At 43.7% G+C, this 26,011-nt stretch overlaps 1 protein-coding gene across 5 annotated transcripts in view; it reads left to right on the top strand.

Annotated features, from left to right (window-relative positions):
• The first annotated feature begins 2,157 nt into the window (after positions 1-2,157).
• Positions 2,158-26,011, top strand: part of NMT2 (N-myristoyltransferase 2) — a 66,479-nt gene continuing 42,625 nt past the window's right edge. For 2 of the 5 annotated variants that reach the window (XM_032349489.1, XM_032349490.1), the window contains exon 1: positions 2,206-2,374. In XM_032349489.1, coding sequence (XP_032205380.1) covers positions 2,347-2,374 — 28 coding nt within the window. In that variant the 5' untranslated portion in view covers positions 2,206-2,346. Of the gene's footprint in view, positions 2,375-26,011 lie in introns of all 5 variants that reach the window. The other 3 variants (XM_032349488.1, XM_032349486.1, XM_032349487.1) reach the window with 2 other exon arrangements.

Here is a 26,011-nt window from a genome sequence, read left to right as displayed (position 1 = left end):
GAGCTCTGGAGATTAGTTGCACAATGATATGATTATACTTAACAGGATGGAACTATACACTTAGTCATGGCTAAGATGATCTATTTATTAGTATGTGTATTTTACCACAATTTTTAAAAACCAAAAAGTTACAATAGTTTGAATAAAATAAGACCAATTATACGATTATGGTCTTACACCTATAACAGGAGATGAGTTAGCAGGATAGAAAATTTTCCAGGCCCTCTTTAACACACTAGGGGCTACTCGACAGTACTCTCTTTCCCCACATCTTGGATCTGAGATTCTAGAAGATGCTGCTTGGTTCCAATTCCCCAAACTCTGGGATTAGATCAGGGAAAGAAGCAAACATTTTTAGAAATAGTCAATTTCCATACATGACAATAGGATTTGGGAATCTCCAGGGTCATCTGCAAACCTTGCCCTCCTTCAACTGATTAACAATGACAAACACTGTATTATATAAAAACTCAATCTTGTACTGAACAGACGTCTGCGCCAACTTCTTTCCATTCTGGGGAACAGATGTTCCCTGTTTGTCATTGTTTTCCAGCGTTAAACTGATTTTTGATGCCCTCATTTTATTTCTCCAGGATTATTTGTCTTTTCTTTTTTTTCTTTTTTTGCGGGGTTTTTAGTCAAAGCTTCTTGCAAATTCAAACAAATAAGTTTCCTTTGCTTTGTATTTTTAAAATCTTTTCAAGAACCCTTCTGATCGGTGAGTGACTGAGCAGATAGACTTGCTCCTGGCCATGATCCTGCTGGTTACCCAACTAGGTTACAGTTATCTGACTATTCATGTTCATAGACAAGAGCTGCAGGAAACTCTCTGATCTATATTTGCCTTTATTCTAAAGTTTGAAGCCAGAGGCCACAAGGGACTTTCTGCCTCCGAAATAGTTGCAATTGTGAAAGATAGTATTGTATTTCCTTCATGTTTTGGCCCCATTTTGCACTTCTTACTGAACCTTAGCAGGCTCGACACCGTCAGCCATAAAAGGCTGATGGGCTTTGAAATCGCTTTGCAATTTTTGTCTTTATATACTCCACCTCATTGCATTTTAAGGGCATAGTCTCCCCTTGGTGTTGGGGTGGGGGCGGGGGGGGGGAGGCACAAAATGCTCCTAATACTTTCTGCAGAAAACGAACCCACACCAAAAATTTCAGGTGGCTTTTAAAATCCAATTTTGCTCCTTGAGCAGTTTCTGGTAACTATCTTTCCGCTGACTTTGTAAACCTTCCCGTGGTCCAGCAGGACTTTTGAACACCAACCGTCACAGGAAAGCAAAGGAAGGGTCTGCTGTGTACAGAACGCAACAGCAAAGAAGAGGCTGAACTTGACCGGCCTTTTATCTGGCAATCCGTGTAGCAGCGAGACCTGTCCCTCCTGCATTCACAGGTCGACACAGAGGGTTTCAGCAGGAAGACCATCTACTTCGGCTTGAAGGTGTAGGTTATGACTTTCACGGAGCGAAGCCAAGGTGTCCTAGCTGACACTGTCCGATCCCCCAGCGTCATGGACATTACCCCAATTCACCTAAGATGATTGTTCTGCTCGGAGCTGGCTATCTGTTTTGTCCACGGGAAACAGGACAACTCAGATTTTTTCTCTGTTTAAGAGTTTTCGGGGTGCCAGTCTGGTTGGAATGGGGAGGTGGGGAGGTGGGAAGCACTCTGTTTTGACTTTGACTTTGGTTTTACAGTGCGTTGGAAAGATAAATACAAGCAATGGCATTTTTGGAGAGTATGTGTATGTGTGGGAGGCTTCTAAGAAATCATGGGCCTTGGCACGCCTACTCGAGTAAAAGATCCCTGCGATGGTTAAAAGTGCTTCCTAACCTGTAGAGGTGTAAAATCGCCGGCCCTGCGTTTCAAAATGAAGACTCCAAGGTTTGGAGATTGTCTGTGGCCTCATTCAGAGACCAACACCGGGCCGAAGCGCGGTGCAGGCTCGGGTGCCAGGGCTCGGCGCCAGGGCCCGCGCCCGCGCTCGCCACCCGGCTTGGGACCACCCCGCACCGCTCCTCGCCCTTCCCTCCCCTCCCCTCCCTTCCCCCCACCCTCAGGCTCCGCGAGTCGCGCCCACCCCTCCCCGCCCCCGCCCCAGCCGCGGTGGGCGGGCCCAGGCCGGGCGGGCGCGGCGTCCGGGCTGCTGGCTCTGAGGAGACGGCGGGCGGCACTAGGGGGAGCTGCTCGCGCCGCCGCCGCGCGGGTCCCCCACGCCCGCGGTCCCGAGCGCCGCCTCCCCAGCCCGCGCCGCCGCGATGGCGGAGGACAGCGAGTCTGCGGCCAGCCAGCAGAGCCTGGAGCTGGACGACCAGGACACGTGCGGGATAGACGGGGACAATGAGGAGGAGACGGAGCACGCCAAAGGGTAGGCGCGCGGGGCGCGGGAGGCTCGGGGCACGGGGACAGCGCGCCGCTCGGGTTGCGCTCGGACGCCGGGTCCGGGGGCGCGGGCGGGGCCGGGGCAGCTCTGAAGGGGCGGGCGGCCCCCAACCTGCTGAGGTCTGGCTCCCGCGGCTCCCGCGCGGCGCGGCGGAGGCGAGGCCCCGGGTGGGCGGCAGGGCGCGGGGCCCGGGTGGGAGGACCGGCGACGCCGATGTCACCTGCCGCGCGGCCGGCCGGCCCCTGCTCGTCCCCGCCTCCGCCTCGGCCCGCGGGTGCGACGCGCCGTCCTGGCCGGCTTGCGACTCGGAGGGACCGATGGGGAGGCGCGGTCCCCGTCCCTTTGTGGCGGCCGCGTTTAGGGGAAGTCGTCCTCCTCCGCTCCTTGTCATCCTTTCCTTAAGTCCTTCCAGACCCTCCTACCCCTCCCCCAGCCGCCACCACCTCCAGAAAAAAGAGGAGCTGATGGGGGGAGTGGTTTTAGATTGGCGCGGGGTCTTTTGCGCTGTTGGCGGGGAACTGCGGAAAGTTGTGCTTGCCCGCGCGGAGCGAGGCTGGGGTCGCCGGGGGTCCCGGGGCCCGCCGCTCCTGGGGACGCGCGGATTTGTCACTGCCCCGCGTGCCTGCAGAGCTCTCTGAAGCAGGACGGGTCGGCTGATTTGGGCTCAGGCTTAGGGGATCTGAACAGATCTTGCTTGCAAAGCGGGTGTTTGATCTCCCAAAGCCAGATGCACCAAGCGTTTTAGCACCTGATCAGGTTTCTTCTTATCCCTTTTCACTGGCTCCCTTTTCTCCCCCGGCAGGCTTGATTTGCTTTCCCTTTGGAGAAAAGAATGCTTCCGGTTAAGGGTATTGAAGTTCTGTTTTTAGAGTGTGTGTGTGGGGGGGGGGTCATTTTAAATAAGACTGGTGTCCTTAAAGGTGGTGTTTGCATTACCCTTTTACCCCGTTGGATTCAAACTATGCGCTGGCACGGAGCACTTATTGCTGCCCCTTAGATGTGAGATTTTTGCAAACCATGGTGACTGGTGAAGAAGTGGGTCAGCTTGAAAACATGATAGGGAGCCCTTAGTCACAGATGGCTTATTTATTCAGTTCATGGAGAGGATTCTTTAAATGATTGATGATTTAAAGTGTAAAGCATTTGCATTCTATTTAACGTCTGCTTGAAGATTTGTTTAAGAAAGGAACTTTTACTGAGCTTTCATGTGTTATAAAATATTAAAAGAGATCAAGAAAAGGAAAAGCTGACTAAATGTTTCTCCCATTGGCAAGTTGCTTTTTATATTTTTGCAGTGAATAATACTTCGGTGGCAGCTGCAAGTACCGAATGTTACAATTCAAGTCTAGAATTTTATTTTTTTTTTTTTAAAGAGGAAACAAAATTCGACAGAAATCTAAGCCTGAATTCTGTCTATGCAGGGATAGAAATTTGCCTGCGATAGCTAACTACATATAAGTATGCTTTCGAGACAATCGCATTAGTGCTAGAATGGGCCCAGGTGAAATATGATGGATTACTCAAATAACTTCCCAAATAACTGCCCATTATCTTTCTGGCGAGACTCCGGACTTCTGTCTTCTCCACTGTAATTTATGTTTATTATTCATTCTTTTTCAATCAAGGCTTGGTTTGTACCTCCTTGCTTACACAATCCAGAATATTCATGTTACAGAGAAATACTTACCGTGTTTCCATTGATCTGGGGCCTGGCCCAGGAAGCCTTGCCATGCATAGGCTGCTTGAAGTTCCAGAAGACCGAGAGGCATCTTTTGTCCTTCACAGAGATTTTCAGTGTTATTACACATTCACATATTCTGTGTTAGCATGGTTACTCACCATTTAGAGATGACCGTTAGACTGAGGGTTTTAACCAAGAGCAAATAATATAAAAACTTCTAGTGGGGAGAGAGTACTAGAATGGATTTCTTTGTAGTGTGTTAGATAGGAGGAGATCAGTAAAAATTCGAGTTGCTGCACTTGTTGGACTGCTTTTTTGGATTTGAATTTAGATGGCATGTGCCAAGTTTGTGGATAATTGTGTTCTATTTTGGCTTCTGTACTGATGATGATGTGGCTCAGTAGAAACCCGGATTTTTTTCTCGCGTGTCTCCAGTTTGTTGATGTTGAAAGTCTCCTCTTTTCTGACCTCGGCCTTTTCATTCTCTACTGGTTTAAATCAAGTGATGAATAAAGAGCCTTTGGAGGAATGCATAGGTAAACACTTTACCTTTTAATGAGGAATTACCGCTTTGAGGCCACTTGGTATAGGTAAGGGCACAAAGCAGTAATTTACCAAATAGTACCCTTGTGGCCTGAAGGAATTAATTTACCCCCACAACTGAGTATGCAGATGACCCTTGAACAACACTGGCTTGAACTGCATGGGTCCAATTATATGCGATTATTTTCTCCACAGATAATGCAGCACAGTTCTATAAATGTATTTTCCTTATGATTTTCTTAATAACATTTTCCTTTCTCTAGCTTACTTTATTATAAGAATACAGTATATAATATGTGTAACATACACAGTATGTGTTAATCAACTGTTTATGTTATTGGTAAGGCTTCTGGTCAACACTATGCTGTTAGTAGTTAAGCTTGGGGGAAGTCAAAAGTTACACAAAGATTTCTGATTCCCTGTTCTGTCATAATTCCTAATACCTGTTCAAGGGTCAACTGTCATGTATTTACTACTCATTTTAGATGTACTAAGTTGCAACTAAAACCTCAGATAAAAGGAAGATACCAAAATTAGATTATTTTGCACCAAAATGTAAACATTATTACATAATATGCTTTTTTTTTTCATTTTCGTAGAATTTTTCTTATGGACTAATTCATTTTTGTGGATAATGCTTCAAGTCTGTGAATGACATATGTTTTATGCTTAATGAGAAGAGTAATAGACCATTACCTAGAAGGATTGTTTAAATAACTCCCTTTAATGCGTGACTTACAATTAGGGGACGTAACCAGGTCCTTGTAGAGGGCTTAGAGGGAACTTGAAAACTTTCAAGCAAATTCAGAGTTCTAAGGTAATCAGTTTTCAACTATTATTTTTAGCAAGACTTTCTACATAGATAAAAATGAACTTCAGTCCAGCTTTCTGTGTGAATTATTTGAAATAGTCCAGATTGCTGAAGATTTCTGTTCTGGTGGGGGTGGCTGTGGTTACCTATAGGGTGTCTTCCCCTGGAGCTTTCCCAGGTGGGTTCGAGGTTAGATAAATACTCAAGGATCTTTAATACTTATCTCAGTTTGATACATGGGTGGCTTCTGTTTCTTTCTTAGGAAGGGATTTGGGTAACCATTGAGAATGGGGCATATTGTTGAAGGATCTTCGCAGCTCACTATCTTCTCATTCTAGCCCCTGTTTTGTACCTCATTTCTCCGTTTGTAAAATAACAGTGGGTAGTGGTAATTACCTCGAATTCAGCCGACCACTCCACATGGAGCGTACTTACTGTCCAGTGTTAGAAGCAGGGTCACACGATTGACTCCAAATAAAATTAGTGTTCAGGTTGGCACAAAACCAAATCATCTCTTTTCTGGCTTTACCAAAAAAAAAAAGAAAAAAGAAAAAAAGAAAAAAAATTTCCTAGACAGATTGATGTTTTTCATCTCCTTCCCACTAAGAGCTTTTTCCTCAATATTCACTGTGATGGAATAGGAGGCAGCTACCAAGAATATTTACTTAGGGAGTAAAATAAGCATATATGAATATGCTGTTGTTGGCAGATAAATGACCAAATTATTCCCTGGGGTAGATATGAAATAGTTTTAGTATTTGAGGGTTATTCTGAGACATTTTAAAGCATTTCTTACCTTAGAAAAATTAAAGATCTGGTGTTTGGTAAAGATTAAAATTTTGGAATTCCTACAACAAAGAACATTTCTCTTTTCCCGCACCCAGTATGGGGGGGAAATTGAAGTTATTCTCCATGTAGTGTATTGTTCTTTCTTTCTATGTATCGTTGAGACTGGCGGTGGGAATTTTTCCCGAGGATTATTCAGAGCTGTACTTTCTGAAATTTGATCTGTTATCAGCTCTGTAAATCGAAATGGAAAGGTATGTTAACAGCTTATGGCCAAGGAAACCCCTCAGTTCAAGAAATACAGTTTGAAATCATCAAATGTCTGCTCAGACTTGCATCTGAAATGTGATACTACCCTTGGGCCCCAGACAGACTTTTTTCCAGAAACTTAGCTAAACTCTGGAAAATTTCTAGGTATAGGACACACTCTTTGTTGTGTTGAAATTGTTTATTAACACAAGTGTCCACAGTAAATATGTATGAGTCAGAGTCAGTTGCTCAGTTAACTCAGGGATTGGAACCAAATTCTGTACCAAGTTCAAGAAAAAGGTTAGTTGATTAGTTTTTTTGCTAGCATATTTGAAGATCTATTTCTGACTTCTACTCATTTTAAGAGTAAAATACGATTTATTAAAAATTCAGACAATAAAGTGTGTAAGCAGCAGAAGGCCCTTGGTCATGTTATTTGCTAGAGAAACCACTACTGACAGTTTAATCAACTAACATTTTAATATATATAAAAAAGTGCATATTTAGCGTTAATAAGATCAAACTTCACATGGATTCATTTGTTATCCTGTATTTTTCACTGTTTGTGTTGTCTGCTAGAACTTTCTGCAGTGATGGAAATGTCCAAGACAGAGGTCACTAGCTACATGAAAGGTGGTTAGGGTCACTAAGGAACTGAATTTTAAATTTTATTTAATTATAATTAATTTAAATGTAACCAGTGCTTTCTGGGTAGTGTGTATCAGATTGGACAGCTCAGATCATATCCTGTTTTTGACTTTTAGAAGCTTCTGTGGTTCTCAAAATACCTCTTTATTATTCTCTTGTCTTTGCAGAATATTTTTCATTTCTTCCCTCTAGCGGTTTAGAAGTTCTACACCCTCCCCCTCCGGGAATGATCTTTAAATTTTGAGCAAGCATGTTTTTATCTGTATTTCTGTCACTGTTAAAAATTAACCATTATTCAAAATACTCTACCATTGAACAAAACAAAATGTGTAGGATGTTTTAACTTCTTCCTTTATGTGTCCTGGGTTTTGTTGGAATAGTCTGAAATTTTAATTCCATGTGTCTTCTTTTATTTTTGGCCTTGTATCTCATTAAAACTTTCTTCTTAACTGTTACATTATATTCATAACCATATTGTTGAAAACTAATTAGACTCCCCTGTTTTTGTTGCTTATCACTATTCCTTGTAAACCATACCTCCTTTTTTGAGGACTTTCTCACATAATTTTTAAATTAACATATGCAGATGATTCTGAATTCTTGTGTATCAGAAGATGCCTTTCTTTTGTCCTTGTGCATAAACTATAGTCTGGGCATGTGGGTAATTCTGTAATAATCATTTTTCTCCAAACTCCACAAATGCTTTGTTATCATCTAGCATTTAGTGGCGCAGATGCTGTCTCTCGGCCAATCTGCTTCTCTTTGTTACACAGGAAACCTCAGTCTTTTTTTGTGTTTTGACTTGTTTTTAGTCTAGAAGTTTCTAGGACTTTCTCCTGGTCTTTCTATGGCCTGAGGGTTTCCACATCCTTTTACATTCTAGTCATACTTTTCTTTAATACCTAACCAGAGTACTCAAGAGTACTCAAGTACTGAGACGGAGGGATGGAGATTTCTTGGGGACTGAGGCTTCCAGCTTCACCGTCCCCTGCTGCCCCTGTTCCCTCCAGCTTCCCCATCACCTGTTCTGAACGCTTTTGGCTTTTGACTCCTTAACTCTTTCTCCTCAGACCTTTGACACTGGATCATTTTGTTTGTTATCCCCTGCCCCCCAAAAGCCACTAATATCAGGCTGCTGCGCACACCCCCAACTGAGGGTTTTGTGAATAATGAGGGGAGAGGCTGGATTGTCGCGTAAAGGCAGAAGACAACTTCCAGGTCAACGTCAGACATCACTGCTCAGCAAAGGGATTTAGTTAGTGTCCGTGCCCCTCCATAGGCCACAGCTTCCCACATGTACTTGGGAGTTCTCTCTCGTAGGGTGTTCTCTGCATCTTCCCACCTCCCCCCCTCCTCCAAGTTCAAGGTGAGAGGTTCCGGTGTCATTTTTTCAGAAAGGCTTCCATCCAAGGTGATGAGCCTTGTGAAAGGCCCTATCACTCTCACTGCCACAGGGAGAGCTGTGGTCTTCTTCAGGGAAGGAGCTAGTAGACAAGGCCAGCACCTCAAAACATATCTGCAGGACACGGATGTGTGTCTCCCTGTCTGCTTCCAGGCAGACTGAGCGCAGAGACCGTGCTCGTGGGCTCTGTCTTTGCCGTATCTGGTGCATGGCACATGGTGGTGGCTTAACAAAGATTTGTTCAGTGGTCTCAGTGGCTCTGAATCTCCACTGACATAATTTCTGATTTAAAAAATTTACCCCATGTGCAGGAGGGCTATGTGAAGGATGGTTTTTTTCCCCCCCTAATTCTAACTGAAAGGACTTGGACTATAGATTTGCACTTTGTTTCTGTGCTGTATAGACCCCAGCGTGGTAAAGTAATCGCTGATTTTCTGAACTTTCAGTATGCTCTTGCTACTTCGTACGTACGTTTTCCTCGTTGAACCTTTGCAACTACAGATAAGGAGATGTGTGCTTTTCCAAGCTTTACAAACTTGTCCAGGCCTCATCTCAGATTCACACTTACTTAGGTCGTGGGCCTCTTGCCACCTGACTGTAAACGCTCAGCCCTGCACTAAACTGCGGGAACCATAAATCAGGAAAAAGTGATTTGTCTGATAGTGTTTCAAGCTCCTCTCCTTTTAAGTCAGAGATGACCAACTTGAGTACCTCTAGAGTCCGAATTCACCAGTGTAATGAGTGCAGGAAATGTCAGTGGATTTAAAAAGAAATGAATACATTTCCTTGTTTAAAAAAATACTGCAACTTGATTACAGAGAGCACTCTTGAATTTCTCTTCAGGTCTGTTCAAGGACAAATTTTAATGATAGCATCACTATTTTGCAGTGAGATCTTTTTTCTTCCATGCCTATTTCTTGGCAGTCTAGTCCCCGTTCTAGACCAAGTTCTACAGCGGCCCCAGTGTGGCCTCCTTCCCCTGGTGCCCTCCACCTCCCAGGACTGCGGTCAGTCAAGTCTCCATGGCCTTTTGGCTATTTGGAAGCAAAATGGGCTCAGGAATCCAGTGTTGAGCATTTCGGGAGGATAGCGCTGCTGGAGGAATCCACGTGAGCCTTCTGGTTCCCCAGCTCCACAGCCCAGCCTCTGGCGCTGGAGTGGGTTGTGCTTTTGTGGGTGTTTTGAATTCCTATAAGTCAGGGCCCATCAAGCTCCCCAAGAGGCAGGAGAAAATCCACTGCACAGATCACCTGGCAGGGGGTGTCCCAAACCAACTTGGGATTTGAACTTTACAGTTTCTCTTTTGTTAGCACGTTGCCTTTCTGTTAACTGGCTTCAACACACACACGCACACACCAGGGAAATACGAGCTCTTTTCTTCCCACGGCTGAGTTCATTCAGTGTTCAAGTTCATGTAGTACGTTCCTGAGAAAGATGGTGATTCAGTTAATACTATAATTTTCCATAGTCTCTTCATTTGGGTTTTTTTTGGGGGGGGAGGAATGTAGGGATACTTGTTCATTACTGTTCTTTGGGTGTTTATTAACATTTTATAGAAACTGAAGAAAGAACCAATGAAAGTAGAGTTCTTTTTTGTTTTTCCAAATAAGTTTTTTAAAAAATTTTTTTGCAAAAGCACATCATTTTTATTTTATTTTTTTAAAGATTTTATTTACTTATTTGACAGAGAGAGATACATTGAGAGAGGGAACACAAGCAGGGAGAGTGGCACAGGGAGAAGCCAGCTTCCTGCCGAGCAGGGAGCCTGACGCGGGGCTTGATCCCTGGACCCTGCGATCATGACCTGAGCCGAAGGCAGACGCTTAACGACTGAGCCACCCAGGTGCCCCAGCACATCATTTTTAATGTAGAATGTCAGAATGTATCATCAAGCAATGCCTTGGTGTATTCATATATATATGTATTTCATATATATAATTCATGTGTACATATATACATTTTCCTATTCACATGTATTTACAAAAAGCAAATATACGCTTTCCGTTGTCCTGGAAATTCCTGTCATTTGATGTGCCATGAACATCCTAGCCCTCTCTGAGACCATCCCAGGGCTCTGTGGAGACTCATAATCTACGCCGTCTGCTGTTGGGCTCTCGTACCGAGGCTGCAGGTGGGCCCCATCATCAGAGCAACGCCGTCCTTTCCTGCCACCTTGTGTTTCCCTCCCCCCTTCCACTGGCCAGAATATGCATGTGGTACAAAAATTGCCTTGGACCAGCTGAACCCAGCAGACATCCTGGGGATGGCAATGAGCAAAGTAGAGAGCCTGGCCCGTCTTCTGGAACTTACTTTTGGGGGCAAGCAGAGATTCAGGAGAGCGAAGTGAGCTCCTATGTCGGATGCTCCCTTATTTGGGACATAACACTCCCACCCCCCGGGGCCCTGACCTGTATGCTAACTAATATAACCTCTGTATCTTAGCTTTGGCTCCGTATCCACCTTAGTTTTTTAGATTAAAAAATATTTTGAGTCGGTAGAATGAGCATAAGGTTACAAAATTCAGAAGGCACAAAGGGGTATCCAGTGAGAATTGACACTTACTCTCTCTCTTACTACTTACTCCTCTTCAGGAGCCGCCACTGTTGCCAGGTGGTGGCCTGTCCTTCCAGCAGTGAAGGATAAGGTGTGCACACATATGCGGGCCCCCCTTGCATATGCTTGTGCTGGTACTGAAATCAGTATGTATATCAGGCCACATAGACCAAACTCATTTTTTTTTTTTTAAAGATTTTATTTATTTATTTGACAGAGAGAAATCACAAGTAGATGGAGAGGCAGGCAGAGAGAGAGAGAGGGAAGCAGGCTCCCTGCTGACCAGAGAGCCCGATGCGGGACTCAGTCCCAGGACCCTGAGATCATGACCCGAGCCGAAGGCAGCGGCCTAACCCACTGAGCCACCCAGGCGCCCCCCACCCTTTTTTTTAAAGATCAAACTCATTTAAAAAAAAAAAGATTTTATTTATTTATTTGAGAGAGAGAGAAAGTGAAAGAGCACGAGAGGCAGGCAGAGGGAGAGGCAGTCTCCTTGCTGAGCGGGGAGCACGATGTGGTGCTCCTTCCTAGGGCCCTGGGATCATGACCTGAGCCAAAGGTGGATGCTTAAGTGACTGGGCCACCCAGATGCCCCCAGACCAACCTCATTTTCTAAAAGACTGTATGTTATTTCATTGACTGGCTGTACCATTTTTTCTTTAATAACCTGTCCCCTATTCTGTGCTAGTAAACAGTGCTGAAATTAATATACTTGTGTGTATATATCACTTCTCTAAAATATTTCATAACAAATATTTTAGAATTTTTTATGCTAATAAGTTTTAGGGAGGCTGTGCAGTGTATTGAAATCAGTATTAAACCAGGGATCAAGAAACTTCCATCACTCACCCTCAGTTTAATTTCTCTGAGCTCTGGGGTGGTTTCTGTGTTTTTAAAAAAATTCCTTATTTCTTTCCTCTACCATCCCAAAGTGGACTGTTTAGCTACCCTCTGTCCTTCTGTGTTTGAGGTCATGTCCTTCTATCCAAGTTCACGTTTGGTATTCCAGGTGATGACTGATGACCTTTGCTGTGGCAGACTCATCACTCCCACAATGGTGGTGTTTCCCCCATACCATACAGATGTTGCTCCTCACTTCTTCATGGGATTTTTCTGAAGGAGAAGAACATAATATTTCGCCATACTCTGTCACCAAAAGGATTTCACGTACTTATGAATGTTCCTATAATGGGAGATTTGACTTGGTTGCATGATCAGCATTGGGATATAGAAAAGGGGAAGTAGAGAATGAAACTTTGATTATGTAAGGAAATTTAGAAATAGGAATATCATTTGAAAAGCATGTGGATTCTTGGTTGACGCTAACAATGAGAATCCATTATTGAAGTGAATCTCAGCCAGACAAAAGATTTATTTTTGACTTGTTAACTACTATTTGCCTCTCAAAGGCCCAGAAATGAGAAAAGTTGTTTGAGTAGGAGCTAGTGTATTTCAGTCAGAAAAACATTGTGGGCACGGGTGAGAGAAAACTATAGGAAATAGGCAATTTTTCTCTAATTTGGACTCTCTTGAAGGGTATACTCTGCCAACTCCCTCAAACCTTTAAAAAATTTTTTTTTCTACTTGTTGTATTCATCATTTCATCTTCAGGAACAGTTTTGCCTAACAGGCAAAGAAGTAAGCCTTTAAGAGAAACTTGTTTGTTGAATATCTGAACAACTTGTACTTTGTCTTTTAATTATATATAATGAACTTAAAGATGCATTTAAAATTTTCATTTACGTTTTTTAAACATTTCCTCCTTTATTCTGATCATGGACTATCTGCAAAGACAAATCTTAATTTCACAAACTGTAATTCATGCTAAGCTAGTTTCTAGCCAAAGCATATTGATAAAATTTTATTGTAATTAACATTAACTCCTATCAGAATTGGGTTTTATGGGAAGTATACTCTGAAATTGTTTGATAATACTGAAATGATTCTGGAAAGAGAAGGCTGAAGAGGTAGGACACAGTTTCCCACAATGACTTTATGGTAAGAGTTGAAATTACTGAGAACTTGCAAGCAACCAAGTATCTGAAAAAGGGGGATTGGTTGATCAGAACCTAGCAAAGGGAGTCATCCAGGTTCTTCTAGTCCAGCTAGGCCTGGGTTGAATCTAGGGCTTGCAGAAACTACTGCCCAGAGCTAGCCACCCTCTGCCTCTAACACCGGTGTAAATACTGAAATTGTTGGCCGGTCCCACCATGACCTCCGCCCAGCATTATGATCTCAGTCGCTGCAGCTGCCAGCCTCCTTGGCTGACCTTTATAATGATCTCTGACCTTCACTGGTCATAAACTTGGGAGCATCTTTGAACTCTGAGCTTTTCAAAAGCTTGTCCGTGACTTATGCTTGGTCAGAGATCATCTGGAGAACCCCTGACTTGGATTTCCTGTGTTAACCCTCTATGTGCTGGGAAAGGGATGAAGCCACCCAACTGGTGAGGTGGCTGAAATCTTACTTTAGGTCGGGCCATCACAGAGCTAGATGATGACATCTGGAAGGGTGGCTTCCCGCTCTGGACTGCAGGTTCCACTTGGGGAGAAAATGGGTGAAGAAGTCATTGCTGGAATTGCACTGACTGAGCTACTGACAATAGACTGCCTCTCGAACCTGAAGTGTAGGTCAAATCCGTGATTGAACGCTGGGTGCCCGGATCCAGCACGAGGAGAGATGCACGCAGCCCACGCCCCCGGAGCACCTGCCTCTGCCATGGCCGACTTCCCGCAGCTGCCAGTGTGAATCGTCTCCTGTCCGCAGGGCACTGTGAAGCATCTTTGCGTCCCCTTTCCTGTTGTTCATAAACTGTATCAAAACCTCGGCACAGAGTTTGTCCCTTGTAGTGCCGTTCCATCTCGTAAAGGGATGTGGTATCCCACCATAACACACTCGTTCAAAAACAGTTAGGCTGATGAAACCTGTCCGGAGATCATGAATAGGCACATGACCCAAGAGGAGCCAAATATTGCCAACATATATCTCAAAAGACGTCTGGTCTGTGGAGAGGCGCTGACAAGAGGCCATCTTGTGTAGCCACGGCCCGAGTCCTGGCTTGGCCACTCCTTACCCGGTAGCTCCCAGCCAGGGCCAAAACCGCTCTGTATTTCCGTTTTCTCTTCAATAAAATGAGAACAGCAGTCCCTATAGCACCTGCCTTCCAGGGCTGACCTGTGTGAAGTGCTTGGTTGGCACAGCACCTAGTGCGTTCAGGGCGCCACCTTGCTGCCACGTGGGCAGTGATGGCGGCTCCGTCCTGATTGTTCTCCCCAGCGGCCCGGTCAGGCGTCCGGGAGTTCCTTTCCCTCCCACACTTCTGATTTCATCAGACTTACAGATGTTCGACAATTCAGCCGATTAAGAGTAGAATCCGAGGCGGTTTTCTTTTCAGATCCCATTCAGCCATGAGGTAGAGCATCTTGTTAAGACTCTCTTAGCTGTTAGAGATTACGCTTTTGAGCGGCACTCATTCACCGCCCATTCTTCTGTCAGTCTTTTGTCTTTTTCGTATTGATTTGTTTTATTGATTTCACATTCACCCAGCAAATATTTATTGAGGACCTTTGGTATAGCAGACACTGTTTTAAATGCTAAGAATACAAAGGGAAATGCTGTTTTATGGACCTGAGGCCCTGACTAGAGGAAGAGAAATAAATACATAACACAATTTTAGCTACCAGTAGGTTAAGAGAAAAGGCGAGGCAGGGCAATCACGTTAATAGCTAACATAGATTGAGTGATTTCTATGTGCCAGCTACTGTACTAAGTTCTTACGTGTAGTAACTGGTTTTGTCCTCGCAATTTTTCTAATAGTTTCTACTAAAAACTCTATCCTTTTATAGCTGTGGAACCTGAAGCACAGACAGGTTAAAATAATACATTCCAAGTCACACAGCTAGGAAGTAGTGGAGCCAGAAGTCAAAACCAGACCCTGGCTAATGCCTGCATTCCTGGCCAGGGTGTTATGCTATCTCCCTATCCTGTATTGGAGATACAGTGCAAAGGGGGAACAAGTTTTTTGTGTATTCTGACTATTAATAGTATTTTATCATGTGTTTTATGAATATCTTGCCTCATTCTGTAGTTTAAAATATTTATAATCAGTTTGCCACAAAATCTTTAACTTTGATATAGTCAAGTTACTGCTTTTTATTTGTAGTTGCACTTTTGAGGTCGCCCCTATTTATTTCTTTTTTTTAAATTGAAGATTAGTTCACATACAACATAATGATTCAGTATTTAAATATATTACAAAATGGTCACTGTGGGACGCCTGGGTAACTCAGTTAAGCATCTGCCTTCTTCTCAGGTCTTGATCCCAGGGCCCGGGGATTGAGTCTTGTATTGGGCTTCTTGTTCAGGAGGGTGGCTGCTTCTCCCTCTCTCTGCCATTCCCCCTGCTTTTGCTAATGCTCTCTTGCTTAGTCTCTCTCTCACAAATAAATAAATAAAATATCTTTAAAAAAAAAACAACAAAAAATGGTCACCACAATAAATGTAGTTGCCATTTGATATAATTGACTATGTTCTCTGTGCTGTACATTATATCCTTGTGCCTTATTTATAACTGGAAGATTGTCCATCCCCCCACCCGGTAACCATGAGCTTATTCTCTCTGTATTTTGTTTGTTTGATTTTTGTTGTTGTTGTTGTTTAAAGATTTTATTAATTTATTTGACAGAGATCACAAGTAGGCAGAGAGGCAGGCAGATAGAGGAAGAAGCAGTCTCCCCGCTGAGCAGAGAGCCCGATGCGGGGCTCGATCCCAGGACCCCGGCATCATGACCTGAGCCAAAGGCTTTAACCCACTGAGCCATCCACGCGTCCCATTTGTTTTGTTTTTTAGGCTCCACATATAAAGCATACAGTACTTGTCTTTGTCTGACTAATTTCACTTAATTTATACCCTCCAGGTCTATCTATGTTGTCACAAGTGGCACGAATTTCATTATTTTTTATGTCCGAGTAATATTCCATAGAGAAAGAACAAGATACCTAGGAGTAAGTTTAGGCAAGAAGGCGAAAGATCTATACTCTGAAAACTCTAAGACCTGAATGAAGAAGATGGAAGAGGACACAAATAAATAAAAAGATACACCATGCTCATGGATTGGAAGAATTAATATTGTTAAAATGTCCATATTGCCCAAAGCAGTCTACAGATTCAACACAATCCCTATCAAAATACCAATGGCATTTTTACCCTCCAGTGGTATTTTTCACAGAACTAGAACAAATAGTCCTAAAATTTGTATGGACCACAAAAGACCCCAGATATTCAAAGTAGTCTTGAGCAAAAACAGAGCTGGAGGTTTTACACCCCTGGAAGAATGTGTATTCTGTTTTTGGATGGAATGTTCTGTATATATCCATTAAGTCCATCTGGTCTAACGTGTGGTTTAAGGCCACTGTCCTTTTTAGTTTTGTGTCTGGGTGATCTAAGTGGAATGTTAAAGTTCCCTACTATTATTGTATTACTGACACTTCTCCCTTTATGCCTGTTAATACTTACTTTGTGTATTTAGGTGCTCCGGTATTGGGTGCATAGGTATTTACAAGTGTTACATCTTTTTGTTGGATTGATCCTTTTATCATTATGTAATGGCCTTCTTTGTCTCGTGTGGCAGACTTTGATTTAAAGTATATTTTGTCTGATAATCAGTGTAGCTAGCCCAGCCTTATTTTCATTTTTGTTTGCATGGACTATCTTTTCCCATCCCTTCACTTTCAGTCTGTAAGTAAGTCTCTTGTAGGGAGCATGCAGATGGGTCTTTTTTTTTTTTTTTTTTTTTTTTACCTCTTCTGTCACCCTGTGTCTTTTTTCTTGTAGCATTTAGACCATTTACATCTCAAGTAATTATCAATAGGTATGTATCTATTGCTGTTTTGTTTACTGTTTTCTGGTTGTTTTTGTAGTTCTTGTTTGTTTCTTTCCTTGCTCTCTTCTTTGTGATCTTTCTTTTGTGGTTGGATTCCTTTCTCTTTATTTTTTGCATTTTTATTAGATAGGTTTTGGTTTGTGGTTACTGTGAGGTTCATATATAACAAACTATGTATATAGCAGTTTTAAGTTGGTGCTTAAGTTTAGATGCATTCTACATTTTAACTCCCTTATTTTATGTTTTTGATATCATTTTTCACATCTTTTAATTTGTGAATTTCTTAATTAATCATTGTAGATATAATTAATTTTATGGCTTTTGTCTTTTAATCTTCAGACTAGCTTTGTAAGTGATTGATTCACTACCTTCTGGCTTCTGTATATGCATGTCTTTACCAGTGAGATTTTTTTTTCTTTCATATATTTTTCTATTTCTAGTTTTGGCTTTTTTTTTTCTCTCCTTTAAGAAGTCCCTTTAATATTTCTTTTTTATTTTTTTAAAGATTTTATTTATTCATTTGATGGACAGAGATCACAAGTAGGCAGAGAGGCAGGCAGAGAGAGAGGAAGGGAAGCAGGCTCCCTGCTGAACATAGAGCGCGACACAGTGCTTGATCCCAGGACCCTGAGATCATGACCTGAGCCGAAGGCAGAGGCTTTAACCCACTGACTCACCCAGGCGCCCCCCTTTAATATTTCTTACAAAGCTGTGGTGATGAACCCCTTTAGCTTTTCCTTCTCTGGGAAACCCTTTATCTTCCCTTTAATTCTGAATGATAATCTTGCTGAGTAGAGTATTCTTGGTTGTTAAGTTTTTTCCTTTCAGCACTTTAAATATTGTGCCACTCCCTCCGGCCTGCAAAGCTTGTCAAAAAATGAGTTAACAGTCTTATGGGACTCTATGTGACTCGTTGATTTGTGTCTGTTGCTTTTAAGATTCTCTCTTTAATTTTTGACATGTTAAATATAATGTGTCTTATTGTGGATCTCCTTGGGATTATCTTTTTTTGGAACTCTCTGTGCTTCCTGGACCTCAATATCTGTTTCCATTTGCAGATTAGGGAAGTTTTCAGCTGTTATTTTTCATATAAGTATTTTGTCGCTTTCCCTCCACCCTCTTCTGGGACCTCTATAATGTAAATGTTAGTATGCCTGATGTTGTCCTAGAGGTCCCTTAAACTATCTTCCTTTTTCAAAATTCTTTTTTCTTCTTGCTGTTCAGTTTGGGTGATTTCCATTACCCTGTCTTCCAGTTCGCAGATCTGTTCTGCAGCCTCTCACCTGCTGTTGATTCCCTCTGGTGTATTTTTCGTTTCAGTTAACTGTAGTCTTCCACTCTGACTGTTGTCTTTTAATTTTGTTTTATGTCTCTTTGCTGAAGTTCTCACTGTGTTCACCCAGTTTTCTCTCAAGACCACTGGGCATCACCCCTATATTGTGGCTGGGATTCCACTGGTAGGCGCTTGCTGCTGAACAAGACTCATCCCCAGCCTAGTGGGCTGTGAGGCCCTGCCCAGACTGCTGTGGATGTGCTAGTTGGCAGGGTTATCAGCCTGTCTGCTCTGGGGTTCAAGGAGGAACAGGGTTGTGCCAGACTCTTAGCAGAACATGCCTCCTGGCTTTAGCAGTTTAGAGGAACAATTCCAAAATGGCACCTGCTATTGCCAGGATCAGTATGGCCAAATAAGTGCAGAAATTGCTGACACCAGTGTCTCAGTCCTTGGAGAGAGGCCCAGGTGCCTCCTGCCTATCTGGGAGGCACTCCAGATTAGTAAATGGGTCTCCTTTACCTATAATCTATGTACTTTTCTTTCTGGAGCTTTGCACTCATTTCCAGGTCTAGGGAGTCTGTGTGCAAGCCCTTTAGGAGGGGCTTTCCTTTCCCTACAACTCTGTAGTTTTCTTGAATGTACTCCCCATTGGTTTTCAAAGCCAGGTATTTTAGGGGCGCATCTCTCCTACGCAGGATCTAAGTATTGGCTTGCCTGATTTGGAGCTCAAATCTCTTGCTCCTTAGGGAAAATTTTCTTATAGCTAGGGCCCTTCCTGATTGGAATTCCATGGCTGGGGTGTGGTAGTGGTTTTTTTTCTCCCCTCAGTGAGACCATATCTCTACCTCTTCTATCTACCCAGGAATGGTGGTGTTTCTGTTGTGGTGCTCTGTTCATCTGGTTTCTAGGTCCCTTTCTGTATATAGGTGTAGATGTGTTGTCTTTGTGGGAGGAGGTGAGCTCAGTATCTTTTTATGCCGCCATCTTAAACCTTCTTCTGGAGTCTCTCTTTCTTTCTTTCTTTCTTTCTTTTTTTAAGATTTTATTTATTTATTTGACAGAGATCGCAAGTAGGCAGATCAGTAGACAGAGAGAGAGGTGGGGGGAAGCAGGCTCCCCGCTGAGCAAAGAGCCCTATGTGGGACTTGATCCCAGAACCCTGAGATCTTGAGTCGAGCCGAAGGCAGAGGCTTAACCCACCGAGCCACCCAGGCGCCCCTGGAGTCTTTGTTCTTAACCATTTTAGGCACTGTAATTATTATAGACACTTTAGAAAATACGTGAAAATATAACAAAGCTTATCTATAATCCCATCATTTTCTATGCAGAAATAGTAAATCAAGGGGAAAAATTTATAAAATAATTGAAACATCAAACCATTAAGAGTTTTTGTGGGGAGGAACTAAGTAATCTCTGGTGAAATCCTGTGAAATCTAAAATTGTTTTTTTGGGGATTCACATACCCTAAATTGAATTATTTTGATGTCCTTAATATTAATGTATTAGTTACAATAGGGTAAACTGCTGTATCAGGTAGGCTCTAATGTGCAGTTTGCTCAATGGAATGAAAACTTCCTTCTTATGTCACATATAACAGCCACATGAAGGTGTTTGCATGGGTGCAAGAATCTTTTCCTTCATTCTATCAGTCAGAGCCTAGTCTTCTCCCATCATGTGGCTCTCCCATTCTCTGTTGTCTCATCCTACATCTGCATCCCATCACATGGGAAGGAGTGGGAAGAACACCCAAGAGAGTCTCTGAGCCGGCAGGAAGTGGCAGACCTCACTCCCACTCCCATCCCCTGGCTAGACCTTAGTCACATGGCCATATCTGATGGTGAATGAGCTGGAAAACCTAGTCTGGTTGTGAGCCTGGAAAGAAAGGGAAGATGGATTTTGTAGTCAGCTAGCAATCTCTACCCCACTTGTTTATCCTGGAGCATCTGCAGAATGTTTGCTTGGCTATAGTCCCGTCTATAGAATCTTGGAATATGTCTTTGAACAGAGTTGCTGGATGTATATATTAAATATTTGCCATTTCCATGGCTGAGAAGGAGTTTATTGGTTAACCTTCTAAGATAAATGGGGTTTGAATACGCCAGAGATTCTCGGTGGGCACAGACAGAATTACCTGTCCTTCCTGGGGTAGGAAAACTGAGTGGCTTTCTGCTATGAATCTTTCGTATGAAATTCTGGGGGGGAAGTAGGAAGTGCAACTTCTGTTCTTTAAGAACCAAGAGATCTTTATAAGAGGGCTGTGTGAGTTCCATAGCTAACCTGTGGTTCAGGATTTACTTTTGAGTCCCAAGGGTCTGAATCAGTTATTCTTCATTGGATTTTCAAGAAGAGTCTTCAAGAGCAGGGATTTTTCTTTATTATCCTAAGGCCCAACAGCATCTGTATTACCTTGGGGCTGTGACATCTCTGTGTGTCATCCACTCCTCCTGATCTGCAGGAGGCAGGCCATCATCACCAGCTCTTGGTCTGCAAAGGCCTGGACATCATCCTGCCACCCCCAGGGACAGGAGTTGGACTTGCCAGTGCTTTAACAGCTTTTTTGACCTACAGTCCACATACTCTACAATTCACCCATTTAATGTGTGCAATTCTGTGGCATGTAGTATTTTCACAGAGTTGTACAAACACCTCACAATCAATTCTAGGACATTTCATCACCCCCAAAGGAAACCCTGGGTCCCTTAGCACTGGCCCCCAGTGCTCTTCATTTTCCCAGCACCTGACAAACACTAGTTTATTTTCTGTCTCCGTAGACTTCCCTGCTCTGGACATTTTGTGTAAAGGGAGTCCTATAGTAAATGGTCTTTAGTGATTGGGTTCTTTTATTTCGCCTGATAGTTTCAGGGTTCATCCATGTTGTAGCGTGGGTCAGGACTTCATATTTTGTTGCTTAGTCCCACACCATGGTACGGATATGACACATCTTCTTTATTTGCGTATCCGTTGGTGGGCATTTGGGTGGCTTCTGCTTTTTTGGCTGTTATAAAATGATGCGTCTGGGAACCTGTGTGTGCAGGCTTCTAGATGGATCTATGTATTTGCTTCTCCTGGGGATATACCTCAGAGTGGAATTGCTGAGTGGCATGGTAGCTTTAATGGTTAGCATTTTGAGGAGCTGCCCAACTGTTTTCCAAAGCACCTACACTATTTTGCATTTCTGCTGGCAGTGTACGAGGGGTATGATTTCTCTACATGCTTGCCAACACTTTTATTACCTTTTGTGATTACTCTTATCCCCACAAGTGTGAAGTCCACCTGTCAGTTCTCATTTACCATGTGTTCTCATTTACCATTATCTCATGTGCCAAGTCGTACACTGGAGGCTTCTGGGAGAAGCCTCATTCAGTCCTCATTCAGGGGTGGGGGATTTCTGCTTCTTTTCAATGTGGAAATACGATCAGGTATGTCTGGGAGTTTGGAGGAGGCGATGGCTAATTGAGTGCCCATGAGAGCAAAGGGGGAAAAACAAAACAACAACAAAACCCTTGAGCACTAGAGTTAACAGTTTCTCCATCATAACCAAATAAGATAGTATAATTTTAACAAGATGGTATTCGGAAGTGGAGGAAGTTGTGGTATGTAATACCAGACCCCAAAATACAAATTAACAGAAAATTTGATCGTATAAGTGTCTGAGAAGTTATGGAATCCATGATGTAGGCATATTTAAGGAAATTTTGGTGAAATAATCTGGTGTTCTATTTACTTTTTGTCTCTGTATCAACTTCAGTTTCCATGAGTTTGTTTATCTTTTTTTTTTTAAGATTTTATTTATTTATTTGACAGAGATCACAGGTAGGCAGAGAGGCAGGCAGAGAGAGGAGGAAGCAGGCTCCCTGCTGAGCAGAGAGCCCGATGTGGGCGATCCCAGGACCCTGGGATCATGACCTGAGCCAAAGGCAGAGGCTTTAACCCACTAAGCCACCCAGGTGCCCCGAGTTTGTTTATCTTTTTTAGAAAAAAAAAAAAATCATTGATAGGCACAGAACCAAAATATCTGGATTCTTTGTTGGTCCTGATTCTTCCTTTCTGTCCATTTGGGTAGGCATCCATGCCAGTCATAAATTACCAGTTTGTATCCCTCTGGATGAAAGCTTCTTGGGAATTTGGAGATATTTTAAACTAGGTGTATTGGATGGAAGAGCTGTAAAATCCTGGGCTCCCAGTGGTTTCTAGAAAAGCCATAACCAGTGGCAGTAAAAGAATGAGGCAGGACAGGGGTATGGGTTGTGAAGCCTAGGGCATGTCCCTGATGACTTTAGTTACCACCATTCCCCTCCCCCAACTCACCCCTGTGCCCAACACACTATTGAGCACATAGTAGATGCACAGTAAAAACGTGATACTAGGCCATAGTAAGTTTACCCCGCACATAAGGAGAATTGTAGCTTTCAGAAGTGTTCTGCCACCTGGCAATAGGTGACTGGAGTTATCTCAAGAGCCAGTGATCTCAAGAGAATTATTCACTCATTCATTCAACAAGCATTTGAAATAAAAATTTGCTGGTGTCAGGCATTAAAGCACTACAGACCTTGGGGGTACAAATGTGAATAGCTTTTGTCTGTCCCCCCCCAACACTGACACCACACAGGCATAAACCACACCACCACAGTTCAGCAAGCTCACTGTTTCACAATGTGCCAGCCATGGGAGCGTTGAGGGAGGAAAGCCTGAAACACTTGCCCTCCCAAATCAGAGAATTCACGAAACCATACTTGCCCACGGCATATTTCCAGCTCTGCTGTGTGGCTCTCATGTGTTTGTTTAAGCCCAGTTGCTAGTCACATATTTATGGTTGTCTTTAGCCACAGATGATTTTAAATGTAAACATCACAATAGTCCAAATTTGATTCTGCTCAAATCTGATGAAAATAAACCACTCATTTTGGGGTGGGAACACATTACTGTTTTTAGACCACTGGGGTACCATTTGGCAGGGTCTCCATGTGTCTCCAAAAATGTACACTACTTTCTGTTTTAGGACCAGGACTAGGGAACTATGAGTCTCTGTCTGAAGGACTGTTCTTTGACAGTTTTTTTCACTATGGAAGTTACCTTACATATTTTGACTTTACAGAGGAATGATTTGTCCATTTTAGAATTGAGAAGTTTCTGATTTTAGTACCTACTAACCGACAGAAAGAGGAGTCCCTTTATGACCTTGGGATTGGGTGAGAGGCTAATGCTTTGTATCAGGTAATAGACTTTAAGTAATTCTGAGCTTAACACAAACAAAAAGCCTCTCAGTTCTGTTGTGTAAGTCAGTCTCCCACACACACTGTGTGGGTGCAGCCAAGGGCCTACACTCCTTCGAGGTACGCGGGCCCCAGCTAGGCAGGAGGCTCCATCCTCTCCTGATGGCCATCATCTTGCCTCAGGGCTGCAGGGGTTGGCTGGGAGGACAGTCAGCAAAGAGGAAGGTGTAATGGCTCTCAAGTTGCCACCTAGGAGCGACACCTGTTACGTGTCCTCATCTCCCACTGGCTAAGCAGACTGCCCACGCCTCACTTCCAAGGGGCGGGGGATGTTTATGCCTCATACTTTCCAGCACCCACAGGAGAGGAGATTCCGAAATACTAGTGAGCATGAATAACGTTTACTACGCATTTGAGTAGGAAAAACCCAGCTTTCGAAACACTGTGTTTCCTTCACCGTCATGCTGCTGCCCTGTCAGAGCACTGGGATACCGGGGTTGGGGGCTTCCATACCAGGCAGTTCTGCCACACCAGCTGGGTGCCCTATGCATTAACTCGCTTCCCAGACCGCCTTCCTGGGGTAGTCCCACTGCCCCTGCGGCAAGTGCCGGTCCTGAGCACCCGTCGTCACCCCTGCTTCTGACCGAGTGCCTATATATTGGGAGGTTACCATGACTGCCTCCTCGGCTTTGATTAATTTGAATTCCCCAAACTCAGGAAAATAGGTGTTTACCAGTTTATTACTTAAAAATGGAATAAAGGGAGGCGCCTGGGTCGCTCATTGGGTTAAAGCCTCTACCTTTGGCATAGGTCATGATCCCAGGGTCCTGGGATGGAGCCCCGCATCGGGCTCTCTGCTCAGCAGGGAGCCTGCTTCCTCCTCTCGCTCTGCCTGCTTCTCTGTGATCTCCGTCTGTCAAATAAATAAATAAAAATCTAAAAAAAAAATGGGATAAAGGATACAGATACACATTCAGATGGAAGAGATGCATAGAGCAAGGTATGTGGGAGGAGGCACAGAGCTTCCTTGTCCCCCCCACCCCGCGCGCCACCCTCCCAGCACCCCCACATACTCATCGACCTGGAAGCTCTCTGAACCCTGGACATTTGGGATTTTAGTGAAGCCTTCATGAGTAGGCATGATCCATCATTGACTCCATTTCCAGCCCCTCTCCCCTCTCTCGAAAATTCCAAACTTCTAATCGTGGCTTGGTCTTCCTGATGATCAGAGACTGATACATATTTTTCTACTATTTTGTACATTTTACAGAGAAATCAGAGTCATTCTGTTCCTAAGGGGCTTACACTGTAGTGGGAAAAGCAGATAAGAACACCAGGTTAGAGTGTGCTGAAGAGAACGAAGCTCAGATGGCAGGGCAGTCTTTGATTTAGTGGCCGCTGATTCAGATTTGGGGGGGAACCAGAAGCCTTCTCCATGAAAGTGATTCTTGGCCTGAATCTTGAGTGACAGGCAGTTTGCCAGGCAGTGAAGGAGGGAAGGGTGTCCTGGCAGGGGAAACAACATGCTTCGCTATATAATAATAGTACCTACTACTTATTGACTGGCTTTCTTTGTGCAAGCCACTAGGCTACATGCTTAGAGACCCTGTCTCTAAGACCCACAAATGGGCCTGCCATCTGTGTATTATCTATTTCATTAGAAATACATGCGTCACAAAACAAGACTTTGCTTTGTTTGTTGTTAAGTGTTTATGTTCCAGTAACTGTTGCTCCGTAAAAAAAACAGCACCCGTTTTATTAGGCTCACAGATCCTGTGGATTAGGAATTTGGAAACGGCCCAGTTGGAGGAGCTTCTCACTGGGGGGTGGGGGTCTCTCAGGTGGTCGCATGCAGATCTCAGCCGGAACTGCAGTAAACCCAGGGCTCCACTAGACCTGACCCCCGCAGGTGGCTCACTCAGATGGCTGGCCATTCGTGGCAGCTCAGCTTGTTTCTCACTCAGTGCGTCTACCTGCGGCCTCACCAGCAGGGCAGGTCTCAAGGTCGTCTGGAGAAAACATTTCACAAGTAGTGCGTGGGAGCTGCTTGCTTTCCTCACTAGACATGGAAGTCACATACTGACACATTTGTTGTGAATGATGAGTTGTAAGTGAGTCACAAAACTCTAAGTGCATACATCCAGGGGAAGGGAGCTATAACCAGGGCACAGGGGTGCAAAAGCACCAAGTTTCGGGGGTCTCAACCAGACCAGGGTCAGGTGCTCATCGCTGACAACATCCAAAAGTAGAGAGATGAATGGTGGTGAAACAGGAAAAGAAATTATTTCTGTGAGGCCAGCACCAGAAAGTCAGCAGATTAGTGTCTCAAAAGACTGTTTCCAAAGTTCTGAAAATACTCCCAGGTTTATATAAGCAAAATGTGGACAGAGGTTGGTGGGTACAGGAGAGGGGCAGTCAAGTTCAGGTTGATCATTGCCTTGTGGGTCTTGCTGGTGTCTGGGGGTTCCCTATTGCTTGAGGAAGTAGTTTTGGGTCCTGTCATGGGATGCTTTGCATGGAAGGTCTTTTGCCTGGGTTAAGAGGTAAGTTGGAAAGAAGAACTTAATTAGAAAGTAAAGAC

Source organism: Mustela erminea, chromosome 6 (genome assembly GCF_009829155.1).
Source record: "Mustela erminea isolate mMusErm1 chromosome 6, mMusErm1.Pri, whole genome shotgun sequence".
Lineage (NCBI taxonomy): Eukaryota > Metazoa > Chordata > Mammalia > Carnivora > Mustelidae > Mustela > Mustela erminea.
Note: the sequence above shows the minus strand (reverse complement) of the source record. Positions and strands in the feature narration are given on the sequence as shown.